We start from the raw sequence: 22,628 nt of genomic DNA, 5'->3' as shown, positions 1-22,628 counted from the left end.
TCAAATCTCCGTCAGCTTGGGGAGCGTACATACAATGATGGAATGTACCCATCATGCATCTAAGACAAATCAACGACCGCGGCCTCGGCCTCGGCCCCATGTCGGTCGGCCTCATCGAGGTCCCCAGCTAAAGTTCCGACCTGCAGCCCGTTCCCGCGCTCGCAATAGAGTTGCTGTCCACGTGATGAGCAGCCCAATCCCGTCCAACTCCGCTCTCCACCTCGAATGCCAAAAGCGCCAACTGCCGCGCGCGAGTCTGGGGAAAGTGTTTAGGCCGGCCAATGAAACCGACGCCGTGGCGTGTCTTTGGCGTGCCGTCGTCCCGGTCTGGCAGGGCAAGGATCGCCGTCTCCAAATACCGACGGCTAGCGCTGCTGAGAAATCCCCTCGACCCCCATCAATTGTTGACTACCGCAAACTCGTGTGCAGGTATATTAGACGTCAATCCACTTCGCCTGTGGATAACGGGCACGGGCAAAGCGCGTGACTTGCGATTGAGAAGCGCGTCGAACTGCTCCTCTCTTCCCGTCCGCTGTGCTCGGGACCCGGCTTTTGATCCGTCGCCACAACATCCAAACTGATCACGCACAACATGGCCAAAAACTACTTCTTCGGGCTGAGAGGCTCCAAGTTGCGCGCGGCGCAGCTCTGGGCGGTCATCATGCCGGCGTATCTGTAAGTCGCGTGTCCCCGCAGAAGAAATAGATATCAGACCATGCTCATACCATCGCAGTCTCTTCGGCTACAACCAAGCCGTGGCCGGCGGTCTCCTGGGTTTGCCGAGCTGGATCGCGACCTTCCCGACCATCGATACGACTAACACGACCGGTGCGAAAAACGCACAAGCTGCGCGGATCCAGGGAACGGTGGTGGCCATGTACACCCTTGGCTGCTTTTTCGGCGCGCTGTCTTGCATCTACTTGGGTGATCGACTTGGTCGTGTTCGCTTGATTCAGTTGGGCTGTTTGGTTTTTGTCGTCGGCGCCATCCTGCAGGCTGCATCTTACGAGCTGGGTCAATTGATTGTTGGACGTCTGGTGCGTGAAAGTGGCTGTTAGCTATTAAGGATTGAGTGCTGACAGGATCATGCAGGTCTCTGGTATTGGCTTTGGAGCCGTCACAGCGACAGCGCCGAATTGGCAGAGCGAGTGTGCGCCGGCGTCTCATCGCGGCGCGGTGGTGATCATGGAGAGTCTCTTCATCAGCGGTGGACTGGCCATTTCCGCTTGGCTCGATCTGGGCTTCTCATTCACCACCGGCTCCGTAGCATGGAGGTTTCCCCTGGCATTCCCGATGGTGTTTGCCCTCATCACGACCGTCACCGTCGGCATGCTCCCTGAGAGTCCTCGATGGCTCCTCAAGAAAGGCCGCGTTGATGATGCACGAGAGGTCCTCGCTGCCCTGGACGGCGTCGAGCTAGACAGTCCCCAGGTTCAGCTTGATATTGACGAGATTTCCGAGTCGCTGGCAGTCACCGGTCAAGGGCGCTTCATCGATTGCTTCAAGAACGGCGAGCTACGTCTCTTCAACAGGACATGCCTTGCCTGCGCAGGGCAGATGTTCCAACAAGTACGCAATCCCCGACATCTTCATCATCCAAACACCCAGCTAACTCCACCCCTCTCCCGCAGCTCACCGGCATCAACGCCCTGGCCTTCTACCTCTCCACCATCTTCCACTCCTACCTCGGCCTCAACGCCGTGCAATCCGGCATCGTCGCCGCCTCCGTCTTCACCTTCCAAACCGTCTGCTCCCCCATCGGCGTCCTAACCGTCGACCGCCTGGGCCGGCGCAAACTCATGGTCATCTCCGCCATCGGCATGGGCAGCTGCATGGCCATTGTAGCCGGCACGACGAGTCAAGGCGACAACAAGGCCGCCGAGGGCGTGGCGGGCGCGATGATCTTCTTGTTCTCCATGTTCTTCCCTGTGGGCTTTTTGGGCTTGACGTTTTTGTATGCGAGCGAGATTAGTCCGTTGGTTGTGCGGGTGCCGATTACCAGTTTGAGCACTGCGACGGCGTGGATTTTCAATTTTATGGTTTGTTCTATCTTCGAAGATGGCGTGGTGTTCATTGCTAATACGAATGTTCCAGGTGGCCGAAGTGACGCCCGTCGGCTTCGCAACGATCGGATGGCGATACTTTATCGTCTACGCCGCGATCAACTTCTTTTTGATTGCACCATGTAAGCCTTGCCCTCTCGTCAATCAGCAGACAATGATCGCTAACGACTCCCCTCTAGCCGTGTACTTCTTCTTCCCCGAAACCAACGGCCGCCATCTCGAGGAAGTCGACCAGATCTTCCGCGACAGCAAGAATATCTTTGATCCGGTCAAGGTTGCGCGCCAATTGCCTGCGCGCGCTTTGCAGGTGGATGACTATAGCGAGGAAGTTAAGCCTGGCAAGGTGGATCATTTGGAGTCGTAATATCTATCGTCTTGTAGTCGTGGAGGCTTGGAATATGTGTGTAGGTACTTATATAAGGTCCCTCTGCATCGGTCAGAATGAATGAACGGCGATTGCGATGCTGGACCACCGACCTTGGACATGCCATGCAACCGTCTACCACGCTTTACTGCTGCAGGTAGTTAATTCGACGATCCATGCGCAGGATGCCCGGGCTGAAAACTCGCAACTAGGGATAGATGACAGCACTCTGTACTTAATCCGTGCCACCAGCCAGACTTTCCCCCTTCCACATGCGCCTCATTCAGAACGCCGCCATTGACCTCGCAACAGCCAGTCCAACACCGCCCACCCAAAGCATGTCGGAATCCACCCGCGCCCTCCCAAACAACACCACCGCCCTCGCCCCCAGCACCGGAACCGCCTTTCTCCTCCGCGCCAACCAGCACCTCCGCATCATCGACCCGCAAGGCAAACAAGTCGCCGACCTGCTCGCCTACAACGCAGCCGATAAACGGGAAACGCTCTCCAACGGCCGCACGTTCGACTACGCCGACAAAATTTTGCTGACGGAGGGCGACGCGCTGTACAGCAATCGTAGCAATGTGCTGCTGCGCATTGTGCGGGATACCGCTGGCCGGCACGATTTTCTGTTCACGCCTTGTTCGACGGATACGTTTCGGGTGAAGTTTGGGGGCACGGGGGAGGAGGGGAAGGCGGGGTGTTTTGGGAATTTGGTGTATGCGCTGGGGAAGAGGTTTGGGATTTTGGAGCACGAGGTTGGCACGCCTTTCAATTGTTTCATGAATGTGGTAGTCGATGGGGGGACGGGGGGGATTGAGGTGAGGGAGCCACTCAGTGGTGCGGGGGATTTTGTTGAATTTGTTGCGGAGGTGGATTTGATTGTTGGGCTTACGGCTTGTTCGGCGAGGAGGAGTAATGCGGGGGTTTGCAAGGAGATTTGGTATTCTGTTTGGTAGAGCGAGGAGGGTGGTGAGATGTGATGTAGCGTTGGGGGGAGGTGGCGGTCAAGGGGATATTGATATAGCTCGATCGCAGATGGCGAGATTCTTCCCTGTCAAAATTCCAGGCGGTAGGGATGCTGGCATGGTCTCCCAGTCTCTCGAACCAGTCAACTTCTCAGAGTTGGAGAAGAAGGAGAGGGTGGATTGATGTCTGGTCAGGCTACGGAGTCGAGTGCACTTGCCACATTGGGCATTACGCGGAGCGCGGCCTAAAGCGGGAGCATTCAAGCATCGCCCCTCCGCGTGAATTTACGACTCGGCTACCGCTCTACCTCATGCAACGTACGTGTCTGTCGGAGCAGACACCTCCTCGTTCAGTCGGACCAGATCGAGCATGTCGCAGGACATTTCATGACACCCCTTCCACACCTACGAGAGCAGAGAGAATGATGTGAAGAGCCCAAGTCCTCGGAAGGAACATGGCGGACCACTCCTCCAACTCTGGCCTGCGCCATTCCTCCACCTTCCCCATTGCTAGCCACGACGCGGCACAGCAGCACCGCCCTTCTGTTCCCTCTGGTCTGCGACAGAGCACTCTCCTCTCCACCTCGCCGGAAGCTCTCGCGCACGAACGAGACGATCATTCTACTGAAGCGCAGGGCCAGGAAGACGAGCGGACAAGATTGATCAATGGCGGAGCGGCAGATCACTCAACACAAAACGGCGGAGAGCACGGCAGCAATCATGGGACAGCGTCACGGCGACCACGCTTCTTGAAGGGGTATGGAAGTGTGGCGAGTGCATACGAAGATTCGCAAAGTCTGTCCAGCGCGGACCACGATCAAGATCAGAGGGGCCGGCAGCGAGGCCTGAAACGCACGTATAGGGGAGATTTCGTCGATGGCGCCATGGCGGATGACGACTCGCCGCGGCGCTTGTGGAGTCGGACGTTGACGACGTCGTGGTTGGCGAAGAAGTATAATGTAAAGAGTATGCATTGGCTGTACGTTTCCTAACGTGAACACGCAACCGGTGGGGTTTGTGCTAACAAGATGGGGATGGCTCAGCTACCTCCTATACTACGTCCCGTGCACCAATTGGATCCGACAATACCGTTGGGCATTCGTCAAAGGAGACTTCATCGCTGCCTTGACCATGGCATCCTTCTACATCCCCATGGCATTGTCTCTTGCCTCGAATCTTGCTCACGTCCCGCCGATCCACGGCCTCTACACCTTCGCCATCAATCCCCTCATCTACGCTATGCTGGGCACATGCCCGCAAATGGTCGTCGGCCCGGAAGCGGCGGGCAGTCTGTTGACTGGCGGTGTAGTCAGGGAGGCTATCCGAGCCGGCACGCATCCCGACGACGACGGCACTAAACATGCCCAAGTCGCCGGCATGGTAACCGGGCTCGCCGGCGCATTCATCCTTGTTGCCGGCCTATGCCGACTGGGCTTCCTTGACGGCGTCCTTAGTAGGCCATTCCTCCGCGGCTTCATCAGTGCTATCGGCATCACCATTCTCGTCGACCAACTCATCCCCGAAATGGGCCTGGAAAGGGTCGCGCGGGATTCTCAGGCGGTACAGCACGGCAGCAGTCTGGATAAAATCCTCTTCCTCTTCCGTCACGGCGACGATGCGCACCGCCTCACCTGCGCCGTCTCCTTCTCCACCATCATCATCGTTCTCGTTCTCCGCGAACTCAAGAAACGCCTCCAGCCTCGAACGCCGTGGGTGGCGTATATCCCCGATCGCTTTGCCGTCGTCGTGCTGTCCGCCGTGTTTGCATGGAAATTCGACTGGGAAGGCCAAGGGCTGGAGATACTCGGCGACATTCGATCGCAAGGCACTCCCTTTCGCATGCACTTTCCCTTTGACGAGGCCAACTTCCGGCATGTTGATGATGCATTTAGCACGGCCTTCATCATCTCGCTGCTCGGCTTTTTCGAGAGCAGTGTTGCGGCGAAGAGTTTGGGGAACAGCTCGGGGCAGGTGAAGAAAGTGCGGCATGGAGATGGCGAAGAGGAAGAGGAGAGCGACGGGATACGCGATCTCAACCTTTCGCCTAACAGGGAGCTTGTCGCTCTTGGAGTCGCGAACCTGTTTGGCGGTCTCTTCATGGCTCTTCCTGGGTTTGGAGGGTACGGCCGCAGCAAAGTGAATGTGAGCACGGGGGGCAAGACGCCGATGAGTTCCGTCTTCTTGGCGCTCATCTCCATCCTCAGCATCTTCTTCCTGCTGCCCTACTTCTACTACATCCCGGTACGTCATCACCTACCCTTCCAGCCTCACCCCACAGCTAACACCCCACTCAGAAAGGCGTGCTCTCCGCCATGATCTCCGTGGTAGCCTACAGCCTCATCGAAGAAGCGCCGCACGACGTCCTCTTCTTCCTGCGCATCTCCGGCTACTCCGACCTGCTGCTCATGACCCTCATCTTCCTCGCCACGTTCCTGTGGAACCTCAAAATCGGCATCGCCGTCGGCATCGGCCTCTCCCTCCTGCGCATCGTCAAGCACTCCACGCGCCCCCGCATTCAAATCCTCGGCCGCGTGCCGGGCACCAATACCTTCGAGAATGCGGAGCTGTACGGCCGCATCGACGAGGATGGCACGGGCGTCGAAATGGTGCCTAACAGCTTGATCGTCAAGATCCCCGAACCTCTTACGTTCGCCAACACGGGCTCGCTGAAGGATCGCTTGCGCAGACTAGAAGACCACGGCGGGCGCGCGGCGCATCCTGCTTTCCCCAAAGCGCAGCGCTCACATCGCCACGTGCCGAACGTCATTTTCGACGTCCACGGCGTTACAGGCTTGGATCCCGCCGCTGCGCAAGTCCTGCTGGAGATTGTCGACGGGTACGTGGCGCGGGGAACGCACGTGTTCTTCTGCCGCGTCCCGAGTCGTCGGACGGAAGTGTGGCGCTTGATGGAGGTGAGTGGGATTGTGGAGCTGGTGGGCGGCGAGTCGCACTTTTTGCGCAGCGTCGAGGAGGCGCTGGATGCTACTGAGGCGGGGTGGGAGCGGCGGATGGCGACGGAGGGGGCGGAGGAGAGTTCGGAGCGCTTGGAGAGGGAGCTGTCTGCGAGGGAGGGGGAGGCGGATGTGGAGGCGGGCATGGATCCGCTTACTAGGAGGCATACGGTTGCTGCTGTCGAAGTGAATGGACGGGAGATTTGATGTTTTGAGGCATTTTAGTGGCGTCGGGCGGGAAGCGAAGGAACGGTCGTTGGAATGATATCCCCAGGGAAGGAAAAAGCATTCGCTCAAATGCATGATTAAATGCTCGATCTATATCAGGGCACGACATTCTACCGCGCCGCCCCCTTCTCCGCCTCAATCTGACTCCGCAGATCCTGCAACACGCCTTCACGCTTCCGCAAATGCTCCTGCAACCCGTCCACTTGCTCCCGCACCGTAGCAATCTCCTCCGCCGCCTCTCGCAGCCCCTGTCCCGTCTTCGCCTTCCCCTCGCCCAACTGTAAATCCTTCAGCTCCCGCCGCTTGTAGTCCAGCATGAGTTCCAGCTCGCGCTTCACCAACGCAGGCTTGGAATCGTCTCGCCTCCCACCACGGTCCCGCCTCTTTTGTGCCGCGGCCTCGACCTTCGCCGTCTTGTCTTCCAGCTCTTTCAGTTGCTTCTTGAGCCGCACCTCCTCCCACTCCGCGTCTCTCGGCGTGCTGCTGAAATCCGTGCCTTTCGGTTTGCGCTCCCCCACGCCCAGACGAGAGAGGTAGGAGTCGCCGAACTTTGCTTTCCGTCCGCTGGCCGTGCTGTCGTCTCGCCGTGTGCCCCATCTATCCGCGGCGCTCTGGAGATTGCTGTTCCGATCTAGATCGTAGGAGATTTGGCCTTGCTCGAAGGTGGCGCGCAGAGACGGCGGGACGGAGCGCGGGATGCGGTAGCCTTCGTGGCGGTTGTTGAGGATGTGCAGGAAGGCGAGGCAGGCGTCTTTGTTGATGCCCTCTTCGCTCTTCGGGTTGACGAGATTCCACGCATTGTGCACGTCTGTGTCCGGGACGTCAAGGCTGTCGTACAGGTCTTGCAGGCTGTTGTACGCAATCAAGCCGGAGCGCGAGTTGCGGTTCGCCGTGTAGATTTCCTCGTACTTGCTGCGGTCGCTGGGCGACATGTACCAGTCGAAGCCGTCGCGGAGCCCACTGCTTCCGCCGTCGTCATCAAAGTCGTCCGCCGGGTTCTCAAACCGTGTGCCTTGCCCGGACAACGCGCGCGTCGCTTGAATAAGGTGTGCTTTGCTTTCCGGCACCATCCAGTCCGGCAGCGAGGCGGGCACGTCGCCGTACTCGCCGTTCATGAGGTCGTAGATGAGGCGCATGGCGACGCAGAACTCCTCAAAGTCCAGCTGGCCGTCGCTGTCGACGTCCGCCAGGTCCCAGATCTTCTCGAGCTGGTCATCGCGCAGGCGCGAGTTTTTGAGGACCGAGGCGGCTTGCGTGCCGTTGAGGTGACTGCCGCCGTTGGAGAGGGAGGCGAAGATCTCCCAGTAGCGGTCGATTTCCCATTGTTCGATGCGTTTGGCGGAGGACATGGCGGTGGGAAGGGAGAGGGGAATGCTGGGAATGGCGTAGTCAATGGGTGTGCGTAATGCTGTGGTGGTTGGAGGTTCGAGGTCCTGTCAACGTCACGTGTGTCCGAGCTTCTCGGAATTGATCCGAACCAGCCCAAGCCTTCCAACTTGACCTCCACCACACGGATTTCTTGACCTTTTCCTGCACAACCACACTTTATCGTAGCCACCTATACCTTACCATCTATTGTCGCCAAGGCTCACATACTCGACGGACCTTATTGGCTTCATCACGATGCTAGGTGGAGAGACATCTGGTTGTATCAGGCTGACCTTCAGCCGCCTCAGCAGTTCTTCCCCCACTTATGGTCTTTTTTCAATATTGTTGCTTGATAATTTTAACGGTAGAGATGGGAATGGCTATGCCATACTATCCCTTCCTTCTGCTTTCGTGGTTGGTCCTCTTCTCCTCCTCGTCTTCCCTTCGCACTCTTTGATTTCGCACGCCAGAGCTTCCTCGTCTGTCACACACTCCCTTTAATTCAATCTCGCTTTCACTTTCATTCAATGCCTGCCCATGTACCAACCTTTTCCGGACGATCTATGCTGCTGTTAGCTCTCCTCGCTCGATTGCTATGGCGATATCGCGTGCTCACGCACTCCGAGGAGGAGTTCTGCCCCCTTTCAACCCCTCCTCGAAGGGCTCTCGAAGCGCTTCCTCCCGAAATCTGGAGTGCAATATTCGACTATCATCACGATGATGTCCCCTCCATCAACGCCATCCGAATGGTCTGCCGAGCGTGGACGCACGCTGCATGGCCGGCATTTGCGAAGAGCTTCGACTACCGCATGTTCCACCCCACGGTCAAAAGCCTGCGTGCATTGCAAGCATTCGCCAACAGAAGCGACTGTGCCCCGTACATGACCTGCCTGAACATGAGTACAATCCGTCCGCAATACGACGCCGGGGAATCCCGCCATACTCTCACTGATAGAGAGATCGATGCTTTGCCGCCACCCGATGACCTTCAATCCAGCTGGACGCACCCTCGCAGGGCACTCTGGAATTATTCCATCAGAAGTGGGGTCTTTAAGCGTTTGCAACCCAAGCGAGTGATGCATCTTCAGCTGCGGCAGGCATTGCGCAAGCTGGTATGGCTGGAGGAAATCCGAGTGATGGATGTTAGTGCATCGTGAGTTACCGCCCTTGACGAACTGCCTCACATACCTTCAATCGCTGACATGCTACCCAGTGCTGGCTATCGTCCATCGTTCACCAATGTGATGAGCAGGGCCATGTGGAATGCTTTTCCGCCCGACATGAGAGACGAGCCATACCACCTGCAAGCTCAAGCAATCACGCTGTCACTTCTCTTCAACGCCATGCGCCCGCCTCACGATGGCCGAACAGACTACCTGCGAAACCTCACGAAACTCAACGTGGAGGGTAGAATGTACATCGGCTCCCTTCCCGACAACACATTACCCAGCCCTCACAGCCCAAGCTGCTCCCCAATCTGGACCCTCACCCATCTCAACCTCTCCCTCACAACTTCAAAGCCCCCGCTCGAGCCGCACGATCAACCAGCCTTCTTCGATCGCCGCCTCCCCAGCTTGCTCACCCAACTCCCCAACCTCACTCATCTAGCCCTGCACTTCCCACCCCCCAGACTAGCCAACGACTACAACGAGGCCGGCGCCGTCATCAGCACCCACCTAGACTACACCTACGGCAGCGACTCCTTCCGAATCCTCTCCGCCTCCCTGCGCCTCCCACGCCTCCAAACGCTCCACTTCAGCCACCTAGGCGTGAGCTCCGCCTACCCCCTCATGGAACTGCTCTACCGCCACAGCCCCACCCTGCGACACCTCTCCTTCCTCTCCCTCAGCATGTCCGTCTGGCACTGGCGTTCCTTCACCAATTTCCTCGCTGAGCACCTGCGCCTTGAGACGCTGGCGATGGACTCGGATGCGTCGGAGGAGCGGCGGGCGGAGAGCAGGGAGCTTTGGGGGCGTGTGCCGGCTGAGTATCACTTTTCCTGGAAGGATTTTCGGCGGGCGGCGAAGAGGGCGCGGTGGGGGACGTTGGAGAGTGGGGGTGAGGGGGCGGCGGGGAATGGTGGGAAAGGAGCGGGAACTGGATGAGTTGATAGATGATTGTTGAGCGGGTTCGATAGGGGTGAGGGAGGGGGTTTGGGTGCGGTTTCTTGGAGAGGAGCACTCTACCATTGGGGGCATGTTTACTTTCACCATGCTGTGATATTGGAAGCTGTTTACGAAGGAATCAGATCGAGGAATGCGGCATGAGGCGACACAAGACGGACGCAGATTATCGCGTGGAAGCAGTACAGTCGCTGCATCTCGTCTCGTTCTTCTTTTGGGGAGAGTGAGGTATGGTCTTTGGCTAGATGTGTTGGTGAAACGAGGCAGAGAAGTAATATGCCAAGCGATGCAGTCGAGCTGCCGTGGATCACGCCTTCCCGTTCATTTACATGCAGATGCCCACGGGGTAAGACATGAGACAGACGCAACCAAGGAAGGAGCAATGAGGCGGGCTGACATTGTCCGACCTCACCTCCTGCACAACCCAGTCTTCTTCCTTTAGACAAGGCGACTTCCGGAGAACCCGTTCTCCTTCTTTCAGACAAGACGATTGATCTGGCAAGGGGCTGGGCACACGGACTCTGGCTGCTAAGGCTGCATACGAAGACCCCAACCCCACGCTGCACACGGAGGTGCACGTGGACTCCGACCCCGTGCACCTCATTACCTAAATCGTGCACAAGCCGGACGCTGGTACGAGGGACGACGATCATTCGCTTACCTCGAACCCCGGATGGGGAAAGTACGACGCACGGAAGCAGCGCGCACAACCACACACGAGGACCTCGAGTCGTGCAGCGCGCACTCGGGACTCCCGCCCTTACGGAGAGTTGGTCGCACGTGAAACGGGAAGGCAGGCACGCGATAATCGTCGGACTGCACGTCCAATCTCCACATCAGAAACGGGAGAGTAGATGCGGAGCGAGGGGTGGTGGGTGAGGCGCGCCGGGTGGCGAATTCCGCCTTTGTTCTGGGCCCTGCGCGCGCCCCGCGAACTGCTCGAGTTGGCCAACGAGCGGCGGCGAGGGGGACGCGCAGTCAGCCCTGCATGCGAGTTGCAGCGCTGGCTCGAGCTTCCCTGGCACCCTCGCCCTCCCATGGATTGCCTTCCTGCGACTCGTGCGGAATCACGCAGTCTTGCGCCCGATAAGACGCTTTCACGCGCGCTCTCGAGTACGTGCGCACTCGACATAAGCCTATTACCCCACAGGCCAATTCCACTCAAGCCGCGCCAAGAGCGCCCGCAGCCAAGATGCCCAGCGTGTCGCGTGTCGCATCATCCCCTCCCTCGTAAACCCCGGCCGGGAGAGGATTACGTTTATGTAACGCCGAACACACACCACATGCTCGTGTGATGGGGCGGCAAGCACGGCATTCGGAAGCGGTGGCGTTGGCTGGAGATTCTGGAAGGTCGATGGAAGGAACGACCGACGAGATAATCCCGCGGGTGGGCTGGCCCCGCCAATCAGCATCGCGCCTGCCAGACCCACCCGACGCACTTGCCATGGGCTCCCCGCGAATCTGGCCTAGCGACGCTTGAGGTTGCATCCCTCGCAACTCTTATCTGCCAATCCAACCAATCCCGCCTCCTCGCCCGCCCCCAGTAGAGGCCCTTGCGCCCGCCTGCATTGAGGGGTCCTGTCTGCTGCCATCCCGCCTAGTCCCTCTTCAGCCCAGCACCCGAGCTCACGCCTCCCCCCCCATGTCGCTCTTTTAAAACACCTCCCGCTCCCTCCTCCCACGCGCGCCGCCGCATCTCCTCTTCCTCCCCTCTGCCCTTCCCCCATCACCCGCAACCATGTCTTCCTACCCCCCCGTGGAAGATTCAAAGGCCTTTGATGAGCATCATCCCCAAAACTCCACCCACATTGGCGATCATGAACGGGGTCTTTTCCACGCCAACTCGCATGCCTTTGATGGCGAGAAGAACCTGGGCTTGGACAGCCATGGGCATGTCATCACCGATGCCGAGGCGCCGCGTGCGCTTCGTCGTGACCTCCAGGGCCGTCACATGCAGATGATTGCTGTCGGTATGCGCGGCTCCGTCACCTCTCCCATCATGACCTGACTGACCTCACGCTCGTAGGTGGTGCCATTGGTGCCGGTCTCTTCGTCGGGTCCGGATCTGCTCTGGCACAGGGTGGTCCGGCCTCCGTCTTCCTTGGCTTCACCATCGTCGGTATCCTGCTCGTCTTCGTCATGCAAGCCATGGCTGAGCTGGCCGTCATGTACCCCGTCAACGGTGCCTTCTTCACGTACTCCGTGCGCTTCATCGACCCCGCCTGGGGTTTCGCCGTAGGCTGGGAGTACGCTGTGGACTGGCTCACCGTGCTTCCCTTCGAAGTCATCACCGCCACCATTACCCTGCAGTTCTGGAAGGCCACGCGCGACATCAACATTGCGGCCTGGGTCACCATCTTCCTCTTCATCTTGATCGTCATCCAGTTCTTTGGTGTCCGAGGTTACGGCGAGGTCGAGTTCGTGCTCGCCGTCATCAAGATCATCGCCGTCGTCGGCTTCATCATCCTCGCCATCATCATCGACTGCGGTGGCGTGGGCCATCAGGGCTATCTTGGTGCGAAATACTGGTATGGCCCGCCAGGCGGCGCCACGGCGTTCCGCGGCGGTTTCAATGGCTTCTGTGCCGTCTTTTCCACCGCATCGTTCGCCTATGGCGGCACCGAGTTGACTGGTCTTGCCGCCGCCGAGGCCGCAGACCCCCTCAAGAGCGTGCCCAGGGCTTGCAAACAAGTCATCTGGCGTATTGCCGTCTTCTACATCCTTTCGCTCTTGCTGGTCGGCTTCATCGTTCCCTCCAACTCTCGTGAGTTCAGTCCCTTACTCTCTTCCGTTGCCCTCCTCCCACTGACCGAGTTCCCTTACAGCGTACCTGCTCGAATCCGGCAGCAACAACCCCAAGTATTCGCCCTTCGTCCGCTCGATCGTGCAAGCCGGCATTCCCGTCCTGCCGTCGATCTTCAACGTCGTCATTCTCTTATCCGTCATCTCCGTCGCCAACAGCTGTACTTTTGGCAGCACGCGAACAATGCAGGCCCTCGCCGCCTGCGGTATGGGCCCCAAATGGCTCTCTTACGTCGACAAGAAGGGTCGTCCCATCTGGTGTGTTCTCATCCAGATCGCCTTCGGCTTCTTGGCATATGTCGGCGAAGCTCCTGGCGCTAGTACTCAGCTCTTCGAATGGCTGCTCGCGCTCAGCGGTGTCGCGGACTTCTTCATTTGGGGCTCGGTGTGCTGGGCCCATATCCGCTTCCGCAGCGCGTGGAAATACAACGGCCGCACCCTCGACGAGATTCCCTACAAGGCGCAATACGGCGTGTGGGGCTCCTACGTGGGCTGCTTTCTCTCCTTCGTCTGCCTGCTCGCCAGCTTGTACGAGGCCGTCATTGCCGGACAGGGAATGGGCGCAGCAACCCAAGCCGAATTTTTCTTCCGAGCCTGGCTTTCTGGCCCACTGCTCGTCCTCCTCTACCTCGGCTGGAAGATTTACAGCGGCAACTGGTTCCCGTTGCTCGTGCCCATCTCCGAAATCGACATCACCAGCGGCATGCGCTTGGATCTTGAGGAGCTCCGCCAGGCCGCTCTGGAGAACAAGGTGGCAAAGACGTGGAAGAATCTGCCCATGCGTGCCGCCCGCAATCTTTTCTAGTCGAATCGTTGCTGCCGGCGGTCTCGCGAGCTCTTGCGTGCGCGCGCTCAATACATCGTTTTCAGCAGGATCTTCTCTTGGTATGCAAAGCGTCTTGGCGAGCTCTTGAATCGACCTCTTCGCTTGGCATAACTAGACGTATCCTCTGTTGGCTGCGGTTTTCGTGTGTGCGCGTGTGTGTAGGTGGGATGTGGGACAGGACAGCACTCGATTTGGAGATGTTTGGGGGATTTTGTGTACTGTGCGATTCGAGTCTTGTATTTAGTTGGTTGATGAGTTGTTTAGCTGCGTGCAATACACCTCTTCCAACCACTTTCAGTCCCATTTCTTTCTCTTCTTCTTTCTCTCTGCTTTTATCATGCTCTTATTCACTTTACGAAGGCTGGCTGTCTTGCGGCCAAGGTTTTCTCATGCAATCACGTGACATTCATTAACATACCTGACAATCTGCATATTCATCACCGAGCTGCTTTACATTCTTGATCCTCCCATCCATCCCACAACAATCTGCCGCCTTTCCTTAACAGCATGCCATCACTCCTTCCCCCCCTTCTCTTCATCCGACCCACTATGCCCCCGCTCCGCATCGTCCACATGCCTCATCCTACCAGCACCACCCTCTCTTCCCATCGTCGCCTCTTTGAAATCCTCGTCATGTCCCACGTCCAATGGCCGGCCCTTCCACTCCGGCCCCAAGATGGTGAGTAGGATGACGTACGCATAGACGCAGCCCATGAAGATGCAGCTGGCATCCGTCAGCCTCGCGCCCCCTCATCGTGGCAATCTAAGCGGGAGGGAAGCAGGGAAAACTCACATGACCTTCCCGTACGCATATCTAGGCACGATTGTCCCGTCTTTCTCGTGGATGGGGGTCAGCGGGAAGCGCTCGCCAATCGTCGCTTCGATTGTCGAGCTTGCGGAGGACACGAGGTTGCCTAGTTGGTAACTTGTGCCGACGACGAAGGTGCGGTAGCCCGGGGGTGAGAGCTCCATTAGGTGGATGGGGATGACGCCCCAGGCCTGTCCATCATCGCATTAGCGGGTGTTAGGGTCGGAGATTGTGGAAGCCTGGTCGGTACGCACCCCTTGCACGCAGAACTGCTCGAAGAACGCTGCTGCGGCGACTTTCTCCGTACTCACGAAGGAGTAAGGGTACAGCAGTGCACCCCCAACAACAGAAATGTAAACAATACTAAACCTCCGCCCCAACATCTGCGACAAATACCCCACGGTAGTCCCGCCCGCCATGGCGCCCAGATTCGCCACGACCTGCGTAACAGTCACCGCGTCGGGGGAAAACTCGTACTCATTCTCGAGGAGCGTGGGGTACAGATCCTGCGAGCCGTGCGACATGAAGTTGAACCCGGCCATCAGGAGGACGAGGTAGATGAGGAGGAGCCAGTGGCGTTTGAGCGCTACGCGGCCTTCGGCGATGAAGGTTGCGCCTATGTTGGCGTTGGCAGCGCGGACGCGTTGGCGCTCGAGAAAGGTGTCGGTTTCGCCTAGGCCTGTGGGGAGGGTGTTAGTTGTTTTGCTTCTTTTGAGGGTTATTGGAGAAGGTGGGCACGTACAGAGGCGAAACGCGATTATCAATACTGGCACTCCCGCCCCAAACCAATACAGCGGCCTCCAACCTGCAGATGTGGTATCCACCAATCCACGCGCAAAAGCCGTAGCAAGCAGATACCCAAACGCATACCCTTGCTGCAGCATACCCGAGATAATCCCCTTTGCGCGCGGCGGACAGTCCTCGAGGGCGGTGGCGGCAGCATTGCCGTACAGCCCGCCCATGGCGATGCCGTACAGCGCGCGCACGCCGAGGAAAGAGGCGTAGGAGTAGGTGAAGCCGGTGCCGAGTTCGAGGATGATGAAGAGGACTAGGTTGGCGATGAAGGGCCATTTACGGCCGTAGCGGTCGCTTAGCAGGCCGAAGATGATGGCGCCGACCTGGGGGTGTTATTAGCATGATGGGAGAAAGGGAGGCTTGGATAGACGAACGGAGCGTAGCCTGCAATCAAATTAGCCATATGTCCAGCTTCAACGACAAGAGATAACGACTTACATCAACACCAACGTAATCCCCCACGTAATCTGCGCAGTCGTCTTATCAAACTGCGCCGCCAACTGCCGCACCGTCAACGAGACAGAAAAAAAATCAAACGCATCCCACGTCCAGCCGAGAAAGGCGACGAGGAAGTACATCCACTGCTTGAAGGAGAGCATGGCGAGGACGGTGAAGGGGTTCTCGATGCGGTCCATGGGTGGTTTGAGCGTTGGGATGCGCGTGGCGAGGTAGCGCGTGATGGACATGTGGTGGCCTGTTGATGGGGGTGGGGGGCCTTCATTGTAGGCGTTGTCGTTGGTGTTGTCATCGTCGTTATTGTGATGGTGGGAGTGGTGGTGCTCTGTGTAGCCTGATTCGGCTTTTTCGCTGGTTGTAGACATGTTTGCGATGCTTCTCGTTGCTGGTTGTGGTGTTAGAGTGACTACCTAGTCGTGTAGTGGTGCATCAGGCTGTCCCATCAACTCACTCTCGCGTCCAACAGCCTTGACCACGCTCCTACCAGCTCAAATTCAGCAAAGATAGAAGGGGAAACCAAGCACTTATTTCAAAGCAAGAAGCAAAAAACCCCTCAAGACGAGCAGATCAGCAACGGCCCCCCCCCCTCATCACAAAGAGCAACATGCGCGCGCCCAGCGAAAGCCAAGCCCGTCCATTCCATCGTGCTGCTCGCGTGGTGGGGGATCGGCAGCGTGATGAGCAGGCCAAGCACCAATCATCTTTGCATCGGCGTGCCAACTCCAAGACTTTGCGCATGCTTTGCTGTGCTTGCACCGATGCCGCGTGCCGATCGCCCGCCCTCTCGTTGGGAGGAGACTTTGGGTCTGGGGGATTTGATGCTGATGCTGAGAATAGCTCTCCGTGCGTATCGGGAGTTTGAGGGGGTTTGATCGTGTGTTATCTGTCGATGACTACCATGGCGTACAGAAGGCGCTGGCTTTGCGGTTTGTCGGGAAGGTAGGTGAGATTGCTAGATGAATGACGTAGAGAAGACATGGATATGTGCCACAAGAAAAGGTCCATCATCTACAGTCCATCAGTAACACCTCGGCTTCCAGACGCAAGATACAGCGTTTCGGAGAGAAATCGCGAACCAAAACCCCTCCAAGATCCCCATATGTTCGGTATCTCGTCAGCCCAACTCATCCTCTACACCCGGAACCGGACCGTCTTGTTCCACGCGTCCAGCCAGCCCTGCACAAGCCCCCCAAACACAGTTTCAGTCCTCGAGACGTGCTTCGCGCCTGTGTCACAAGTCAGCGCCAACGACCATCCAGCCGCAATAGCAACGGAGCATCATCAAAGACCTCACTCACCAGCGCTCTTCATCGCCCGATCAGCCACAAGCGCAATCAACGCCGCCCCAACACCACTCCCATCCTTCGCAATCCCAATGCGAATCCGCTTCTCCCCTTCCGGCCCAATGCGCGGGATCTCGCGCAACGCCTCGCGGATGTACTCTTCGAAGTTGGGGTAGAATTCCACCAGGCTGCCGTCAACGCCGATATCCACTACGTCGTCTTTGTCCCCTGTGGCGAGGCTGGCGGTGCTGATGACGACCGCTGCGATTGCCACGGCGGATAAGCGGGCGGCGCGCTTGCCTACTGCTGCGGCGATGAGGCGCACCGCTTCTGCGTCTTCGGCGCTCGCGGCTGATACGCCGTAGTCGTTGTCGAGACTTTGGCGCGTCGCTTTGAGGCCTAAGCCGGAGTCGCCGGCGGCGATGGAGAGGAAGCTGGTGTCCAGCCCCCATTGCTTGTAGAGGGGGGAGGTGGCGTCGATTTGCGTCGTGCTGTGCACGTCGTTGCGGCTTGAGTCGTCGTCGTGGAATAGCGGGACGGCGGGGTCTTGGACGAGGGAGACGATGGCGCGCCGCAGGATTTCCCCCAGGAACATGCCGGAGATGCGCTTTTCGAACATTTGGATGCCCGGGTTGACGGACTCGCGGTCGAGGTCGCGGTCGTAGGGCGTGTCGGGCAGGACGGAGAGTTGGTTGTCGAAGCTGCCCCATTCGGTATTGATAATCATCTCGCCGGTGCTCTTGTCGTAGTTGCTCGAGCTGCCGGCGGTGGTGTTGAGTTTGGTGATGTTGGAGAGTTTCTCGACGTATGCTCCGTTTGTGCCCGTGCCGAAGATGGCGCCGAGGAGGGTGCGTGTCTTTCCTGGGCTGGTGTAGGACCGTGCCATCAACGTGCCTACCGTGTCGTTCACCAATGCGCTCACCCTCACCGGGAGTCCGAGCGCATCAATCTCCTTTTGCAAGAGAGCGCACACGTCTTTGCCTACAGTGTCGTGGATGTCGAAGCCTTTCGTCCAGCGAATCAACGTACCCTTGTTAATCCCCACCTGCTGCACAGGAAAGGAGAACGTGAAGCCCAAGCTGAAGATCTCCTCCTCTCGGAAGCCGCCAAAGCCCGCCATGCTCGCCCTCCTCTCCGTGTGGGTGTTGTAGTGCTCGCCATGATGCGTCTTCAGGAACAGCTGGATCTGCTTGGCGAGGAAGGAGAACAGCTCATGACTCGTCTGCGCCACCATCAAGTCCTTGGGAATCGGCACTTTGCTCTGCGTCAAGCTGAACGTGCTGTTGCCGTGCAGCTGGATGCTGCACACGCGGAAATTCGTCCCGCCCAGATCGACGGCCATGTACAAGCCCTTCTCCGTCCCGTTCGGCACGCCGGTCACGTAGGTTGGGATCTGCGACATGGTGGCACCCTGCTTCCCCAAACCCTCGTGCATCTGCGTGATGAAGGCATCGACGCCCCGGTTCACTGCCTCTTTGCTGTACTCGAATTCCGCGGCTACCCGCTGGGCGGCGGCGGCGAGAGCCATGCTGCGTGGCGAGGTGCTGTATAGGGAACCAGACGTCTCTTGTGCGGGTACTCGGCAGTACAAGTCCTGCAGGAAGGGATTATAAGGGTTGTACGTAGGGCAGGATTGCGGCGGAGAGATGGATTGGTGGTGGAGGAATGGCTGGAGGTACGGGAGGAGCAGTTGGAGAAGAACGGCGACGAGGAGGAGGACGACAGCCGGGACGAGAGCAGTCGGCGAGGCGAAGAAGTGAGAGAGGGAGGAGAAGCGTCGCTGTTTCTGGCCGCCTCGCAGTTCTCGGAGAAATACGAGCTCCCCGTCGTCTCTGGCTTCTTGTCCGATGGCAGAGAGCGACTTGGAGCGGTTGCGGAGGGCCAGGGTGAGGAGGAGAGGAGGAGAAGGGTGAAGGAGAGGAGTGTTGGCGGGCTACTGCAAGATGGAGTCTAGATGTAGGGTCTGGTGCGAGGGATGTTGGCGCGGGAGCTCTCTTGTCGATGCAGCATTGACCCCACACCGGACGCCGATTTTGCGGAGGCGGGGCAAACGGAAGGATTCGGTCCGATTCGACTTCACGTGGTTGCTTCCTCACTGCAACAATATCATTTAATCTGATTTAATGACCTGTCTGAACGGAATCATCGGAATCCACTCCTTCTGAACATCGAGATATGGATCTCCAACGCCTGCGCGGCGCGACCGAGTACGTCTCTCGGCTTCCAACACCGCACATGCATCCTTCCAAGCCAGCCCTTGCAGCGTCATCTGCGTGGAATGTGCATTGTTGAAGGTGTTGGCCACTACATCCGATTCGATTCGGTCAAGGACAAGTTTGACCTTGTGTTCTGCGGTCACCTTGCCTATCCCGCCCTCCTGTCCAAACAAAAGTCAGACTCTCCTTTCGATGGGCGGTTACGCGAAGCGAAACTTACCGCAAGCCTCTCCCTCTGAACATATGCCTCGCAGAGATCTCGGCGAAGATGCCTTAGCTTCTCGATGTCTTCTTTTGACTTGGTAAACAGAATCTCTTTCGGCCGAGAACTTGACGCCGTGACTTGCGAACTCGACGCCGTAACTTGAGGACGCGATACCGGAACCTGCGAACTCGACGCCACAGCCTCCGACTGTCGCATGTGCGCAAATGGAAACAACACCCTAGTCGGCCTAGGTCGCCGACCAGTCGTGTTATCAATCGCATCATCGAGTGTAATCGACGGCATCTCTGCAGGCCTCCCAGAAGGAGGGTCCTCGCTATCGCTCCCCGGCTCAACTGTACCAATCGATGCCCTGCGCCCTGTCGTGCAGCGCCGAGCGACTTCGGGTCCAGGCAGCTCGAGCTGCGGCGTGGTCTCCTCAGATACATCTTCGCCGGAATCATCGTCAAATGGCGACATCCGGCCGAAGAACTCGCTTTCGAAGACGTCGTAGTCGCTGAAGGGGGATATGGAGCGCCATGTGTCGCTCACAGGTGAGGGTAGTCGCTTTGAGGAGAGGAATTCGCGGGTTGCTGGGGAGAATTCGGGGGTGAAGGAGAAGTCGGCCATGGTGGAGGCTCGATGTGATGGGGAGTGGGTCTTCTCATGGCTATACTGAGATTACTCTTTGATATATACTGTGAGTAGGGACTACATTCACTGAAACTCATGCGCAAGGTGAATGACGGACGTACACAGACATGCTGATTGCACGGCGTGCGAGCCTGGCAAGTGGTTGTGGTGACGTGTTGTCCAACAAGAATACAGGCAAATACCTCCTCTCACGTCAACAGTTTGTTACCCTCCCAACTCAACCATCGCACAACATCCTCTCACAATCCTCATCCCTTCCCAAGACCTAACCTACCTAGGCACAACAAACTGCACATGCCCCCCATACCTCCCAGTCCCACTACGAGCAGCAAACATCTCCGGAACCCAGCCTCGCTGCACCTGCACAAACACATCCACGCGCGCATCAAACATCGCCATCCGCAAAATCTCCTGCGCATCGTCGGCCGCCAACCGCTCGAGGGATACAAGGTGGCACGCGTTGTATTGCGTTGCGAGCCACTGGTTGGCTGTGAAGCCTAGTTGGTCGCCGAGGCGTTTGCGGCGTGCGTGTTGGATGCGGGGGTCCTTTTGGGGTGGTGTTAGTCCATTTGTTTGTTTGATTGGTTTTAGGGTGGGTGGGGAGGTGTACCCTGTTCGCCACCATTTTGTATCGTATGACGAATGCTTCGCAGAGATCGCGTCGGAGTTTTCGGAGTTCTTGGACTTGTGCTGGCGTGAGGTGGGTTCGTGTTTCTAATGGACCGGGGGGAGCGGTGGGTGAGGAGGGGGGAGACATTGCTGGCGTTTCCAGGGGCGATGTACACACTCGTGACCCATCTTCTTGAGCAGTCACGAACGTCTGGGCGAAGTAGGAAGACGCGGTTTCGTGTTCATTGACTTCCATAGCCTGCTGCTCTGTTGGTGATACCGTGGATGAACTCACGCTGTCCTGCCGTCTAGACGGCGGGCGATCCATTGAGAAGCGGCCGAAGAACGAGACTGCGCCATCCAAACTGCCTTGCGAGGGTGGACGTGGTCTGTCTGCATTGGAGGACTGTTGCCGGGCTGAGGGACCGGCGCGGCTGGAAGAGTGAGGGGCTCTCCTCAGGGGATTAGGCCGTTTGAACATCTCGCTTTTTCGATTTCGGGAGTTCTACTGTTTGATTAAGTAGGAATCGGAGAAAGGCTGTGGCAGGGCTGCGTTCGGACCGTGAGAAGGCTTTATATTGCGCTCTATGACTCTTTTGCTATTCCATGGTGCGATGCGTTTTTACTCGCTGTTCGTAGATGCAGCTCGTTCAGCATAGGCGCCGTTGCCCATGCATCTGTGGAACGTCGTCAGCCTCATCATTGCCCGGTGGTAGAGGTCTCACTTGCACGGATGAATGAAGCACGAAGGAGGACGGCAGTGAATGGCGCAAGCCTTGCAGTCACATCGGCCGAGCCGGAAACCAGCCAACAAGGCATATAACCAACTCCAACACCCCGGCAAGCGCGGGAAAAGTGTAGGAGGTCGAGGAAAGTCTGCCAGCTTCGGCTGTCAACTTTCTTTCTGACAGCCCGCGCTGTCAGCTTGGCTGAACCGCTTTGCCCGTGCTTTCTTTTTTGGCGGTTTGGAGGGCGATCATTCGAGCTGGGGATGATGCCTCCGGGTTAGAATGGTGGGTGACAGACTTTTGCTGCGGCGGTGAGTGTTGATGGCAGAAGAGCGACGTAGGGCTATGGTGGCTGCAAGTAGTCCGTCATGCGTGTTCGAATCTGTGACCTCTCGAGATTGAAAAGGCCAAGGTCAGGAGTGTGAGCCGGAGCAGCGTTGTCGGTCTGGCTGAGAGACGCGAACCGGCAGCACAAAAGGAGCCGAAAGCAAATCACGATCTGCCATTTTTAAAAAGAATGCTCCGAAAGCGGAGTCGGTGAACGGTCGGCCTGTCACCGATTCGAATCCGCGCCCTGGACTGGGAGCGAAAACCGACAAAAATGAAACACCACATTGGGTGAAGCGAAATTCGGCTGCGCACATTCATCCTTTCGGACTTTCATGGAGCTTGGTTTCGTCTTTTTAGTTTAGGCGGGAGCCTAGAGTTCGCAGCAATTGATGGGGGGGAGGGGGCCATTGGGGTGACGTTTATCCTCCTCTCCTCCTCTAGGTGTCGAACTTTTGGATTAGCAATTCGACGGGGGAGGGGGCACCAACCACTTCAGCCTTTGGTCACGCGCTGAAGTGATTGGATAAGATGCGAGCGCGCGGAAATAGTTTATATACCTTTGAAAGCGTGGCGAGGTCTAGCCGAAGGGAAGGGGAAGGGCATAACGACACTGCTGCATGTGTGGTGCGACCACGTGAAATGTGGGTGTGAGCGCCCGCTACGCGGCAACGTTGGTGGCCAGGAGTGTTCGCGATCTATGAGAGGGGTAAATCGTAAGCACAAAATCTTGCCAGATGCGCATGAAAGCAAAGACTCAGCAACAAAAGAGAACAGCAGCCTACGACATGCCATCTCAAAGGAAAGCACCGGGAGCGGAACAAGACAAAGCTCGCCGCCGCTACAACTCGAACCCG

The 22,628-nt window shown here is 57.8% G+C and overlaps 10 protein-coding genes across 10 annotated transcripts; 6 read left to right on the top strand and 4 right to left on the bottom strand.

Annotated features, from left to right (window-relative positions):
* Positions 1–592: 592 nt before the first annotated feature.
* Positions 593–2,427, top strand: BDY17DRAFT_313241 (MFS sugar transporter; the record flags this gene model as incomplete). The annotated part of the gene is made up of 6 exons (XM_033735698.1): positions 593–675; positions 734–1,037; positions 1,093–1,569; positions 1,632–2,039; positions 2,095–2,185; positions 2,243–2,427. The coding sequence occupies 6 exons, from the start codon at positions 593–595 to the stop codon at positions 2,425–2,427; spliced, it is 1,548 nt and encodes a 515-aa protein (XP_033585968.1).
* A 126-nt stretch (positions 2,428–2,553) lies between these two features.
* On the top strand, positions 2,554–3,585 carry BDY17DRAFT_303794 (uncharacterized protein). The gene has a single exon (XM_033734638.1). It carries the CDS (start codon positions 2,700–2,702, stop codon positions 3,384–3,386), a length of 687 nt encoding a protein of 228 aa, XP_033585967.1. The 5' UTR covers positions 2,554–2,699; the 3' UTR covers positions 3,387–3,585.
* A 265-nt stretch (positions 3,586–3,850) lies between these two features.
* BDY17DRAFT_327371 (uncharacterized protein) lies at positions 3,851–6,553 on the top strand (the record flags this gene model as incomplete). Its single annotated transcript, XM_033737662.1, has 3 exons — positions 3,851–4,374; positions 4,439–5,636; positions 5,690–6,553. 3 exons carry the CDS (start codon positions 3,851–3,853, stop codon positions 6,551–6,553), a joined length of 2,586 nt encoding a protein of 861 aa, XP_033585966.1.
* A 35-nt stretch (positions 6,554–6,588) lies between these two features.
* BDY17DRAFT_37640 (actin cytoskeleton-regulatory complex protein END3-domain-containing protein) lies at positions 6,589–8,002 on the bottom strand. The gene has a single exon (XM_033738320.1). The coding sequence runs from the start codon at positions 7,921–7,923 to the stop codon at positions 6,685–6,687; it is 1,239 nt and encodes a 412-aa protein (XP_033585965.1). The 5' UTR covers positions 7,924–8,002; the 3' UTR covers positions 6,589–6,684.
* Positions 8,003–8,469: 467 nt separating this feature from the next.
* On the top strand, positions 8,470–10,047 carry BDY17DRAFT_313237 (uncharacterized protein; the record flags this gene model as incomplete). The annotated part of the gene is made up of 2 exons (XM_033735697.1): positions 8,470–9,095; positions 9,156–10,047. The coding sequence occupies 2 exons, from the start codon at positions 8,470–8,472 to the stop codon at positions 10,045–10,047; spliced, it is 1,518 nt and encodes a 505-aa protein (XP_033585964.1).
* A 1,012-nt stretch (positions 10,048–11,059) lies between these two features.
* On the top strand, positions 11,060–11,405 carry BDY17DRAFT_303789 (uncharacterized protein). The gene has a single exon (XM_033734637.1). The coding sequence runs from the start codon at positions 11,103–11,105 to the stop codon at positions 11,358–11,360; it is 258 nt and encodes an 85-aa protein (XP_033585963.1). The 5' UTR covers positions 11,060–11,102; the 3' UTR covers positions 11,361–11,405.
* Positions 11,405–14,035, top strand: BDY17DRAFT_303787 (amino-acid permease inda1). The gene is made up of 3 exons (XM_033734636.1): positions 11,405–12,035; positions 12,092–12,829; positions 12,891–14,035. The coding sequence occupies exons 1-3, from the start codon at positions 11,804–11,806 to the stop codon at positions 13,670–13,672; spliced, it is 1,752 nt and encodes a 583-aa protein (XP_033585962.1). The 5' UTR covers positions 11,405–11,803; the 3' UTR covers positions 13,673–14,035.
* A 40-nt stretch (positions 14,036–14,075) lies between these two features.
* Positions 14,076–16,299, bottom strand: BDY17DRAFT_303780 (sugar transporter family protein). The gene is made up of 7 exons (XM_033734635.1): positions 16,204–16,299; positions 15,735–16,137; positions 15,671–15,680; positions 15,244–15,619; positions 14,756–15,180; positions 14,487–14,692; positions 14,076–14,417 (listed from the first exon to the last, which is right to left on the bottom strand). The coding sequence occupies exons 2-7, from the start codon at positions 16,115–16,117 to the stop codon at positions 14,207–14,209; spliced, it is 1,611 nt and encodes a 536-aa protein (XP_033585961.1). The 5' UTR covers positions 16,118–16,137; positions 16,204–16,299; the 3' UTR covers positions 14,076–14,206.
* A 584-nt stretch (positions 16,300–16,883) lies between these two features.
* On the bottom strand, positions 16,884–20,083 carry BDY17DRAFT_327366 (uncharacterized protein; the record flags this gene model as incomplete). The annotated part of the gene is made up of 4 exons (XM_033737661.1): positions 16,884–16,978; positions 17,051–18,968; positions 19,164–19,412; positions 19,472–20,083. 4 exons carry the CDS (start codon positions 20,081–20,083, stop codon positions 16,884–16,886), a joined length of 2,874 nt encoding a protein of 957 aa, XP_033585960.1.
* Positions 20,084–20,377: 294 nt separating this feature from the next.
* Positions 20,378–21,288, bottom strand: BDY17DRAFT_348950 (uncharacterized protein; the record flags this gene model as incomplete). The annotated part of the gene is made up of 2 exons (XM_033738152.1): positions 20,718–21,288; positions 20,378–20,653 (listed from the first exon to the last, which is right to left on the bottom strand). Exons 1-2 carry the CDS (start codon positions 21,195–21,197, stop codon positions 20,378–20,380), a joined length of 756 nt encoding a protein of 251 aa, XP_033585959.1. The 5' UTR covers positions 21,198–21,288.
* Between the last annotated feature and the right edge of the window lie 1,340 nt (positions 21,289–22,628).

Source organism: Neohortaea acidophila, assembly GCF_010093505.1.
Source record: "Neohortaea acidophila strain CBS 113389 unplaced genomic scaffold BDY17scaffold_11, whole genome shotgun sequence".
Lineage (NCBI taxonomy): Eukaryota > Fungi > Ascomycota > Dothideomycetes > Mycosphaerellales > Teratosphaeriaceae > Neohortaea > Neohortaea acidophila.
Note: the sequence above shows the minus strand (reverse complement) of the source record. Positions and strands in the feature narration are given on the sequence as shown.

What these genes read in the sequence shown, in the direction of transcription:
- BDY17DRAFT_303789 (XM_033734637.1), top strand. Translation starts at nt 11,103, where the DNA reads ATGGATTGCCTTCCTGCGACTCGTGCGGAATCACGCAGTCTTGCGCCC.
- BDY17DRAFT_37640 (XM_033738320.1), bottom strand. Translation starts at nt 7,923, where the DNA reads ATGTCCTCCGCCAAACGCATCGAACAATGGGAAATCGACCGCTACTGG.
- BDY17DRAFT_303780 (XM_033734635.1), bottom strand. Translation starts at nt 16,117, where the DNA reads ATGTCTACAACCAGCGAAAAAGCCGAATCAGGCTACACAGAGCACCAC. An exon ending in GATAATCGCGTTTCGCCTCT is followed by an intron (nt 15,181 to 15,243) that starts GTACGTGCCCAC and finishes CCCTCCCCACAG; the next exon opens with GCCTAGGCGAAACCGACACC. An exon ending in TATGCGTACGGGAAGGTCAT is followed by an intron (nt 14,418 to 14,486) that starts GTGAGTTTTCCC and finishes GACGGATGCCAG; the next exon opens with CTGCATCTTCATGGGCTGCG.
- BDY17DRAFT_303794 (XM_033734638.1), top strand. Translation starts at nt 2,700, where the DNA reads ATGCGCCTCATTCAGAACGCCGCCATTGACCTCGCAACAGCCAGTCCA.
- BDY17DRAFT_303787 (XM_033734636.1), top strand. Translation starts at nt 11,804, where the DNA reads ATGTCTTCCTACCCCCCCGTGGAAGATTCAAAGGCCTTTGATGAGCAT. An exon ending in CATGCAGATGATTGCTGTCG is followed by an intron (nt 12,036 to 12,091) that starts GTATGCGCGGCT and finishes TCACGCTCGTAG; the next exon opens with GTGGTGCCATTGGTGCCGGT. An exon ending in CATCGTTCCCTCCAACTCTC is followed by an intron (nt 12,830 to 12,890) that starts GTGAGTTCAGTC and finishes GTTCCCTTACAG; the next exon opens with CGTACCTGCTCGAATCCGGC.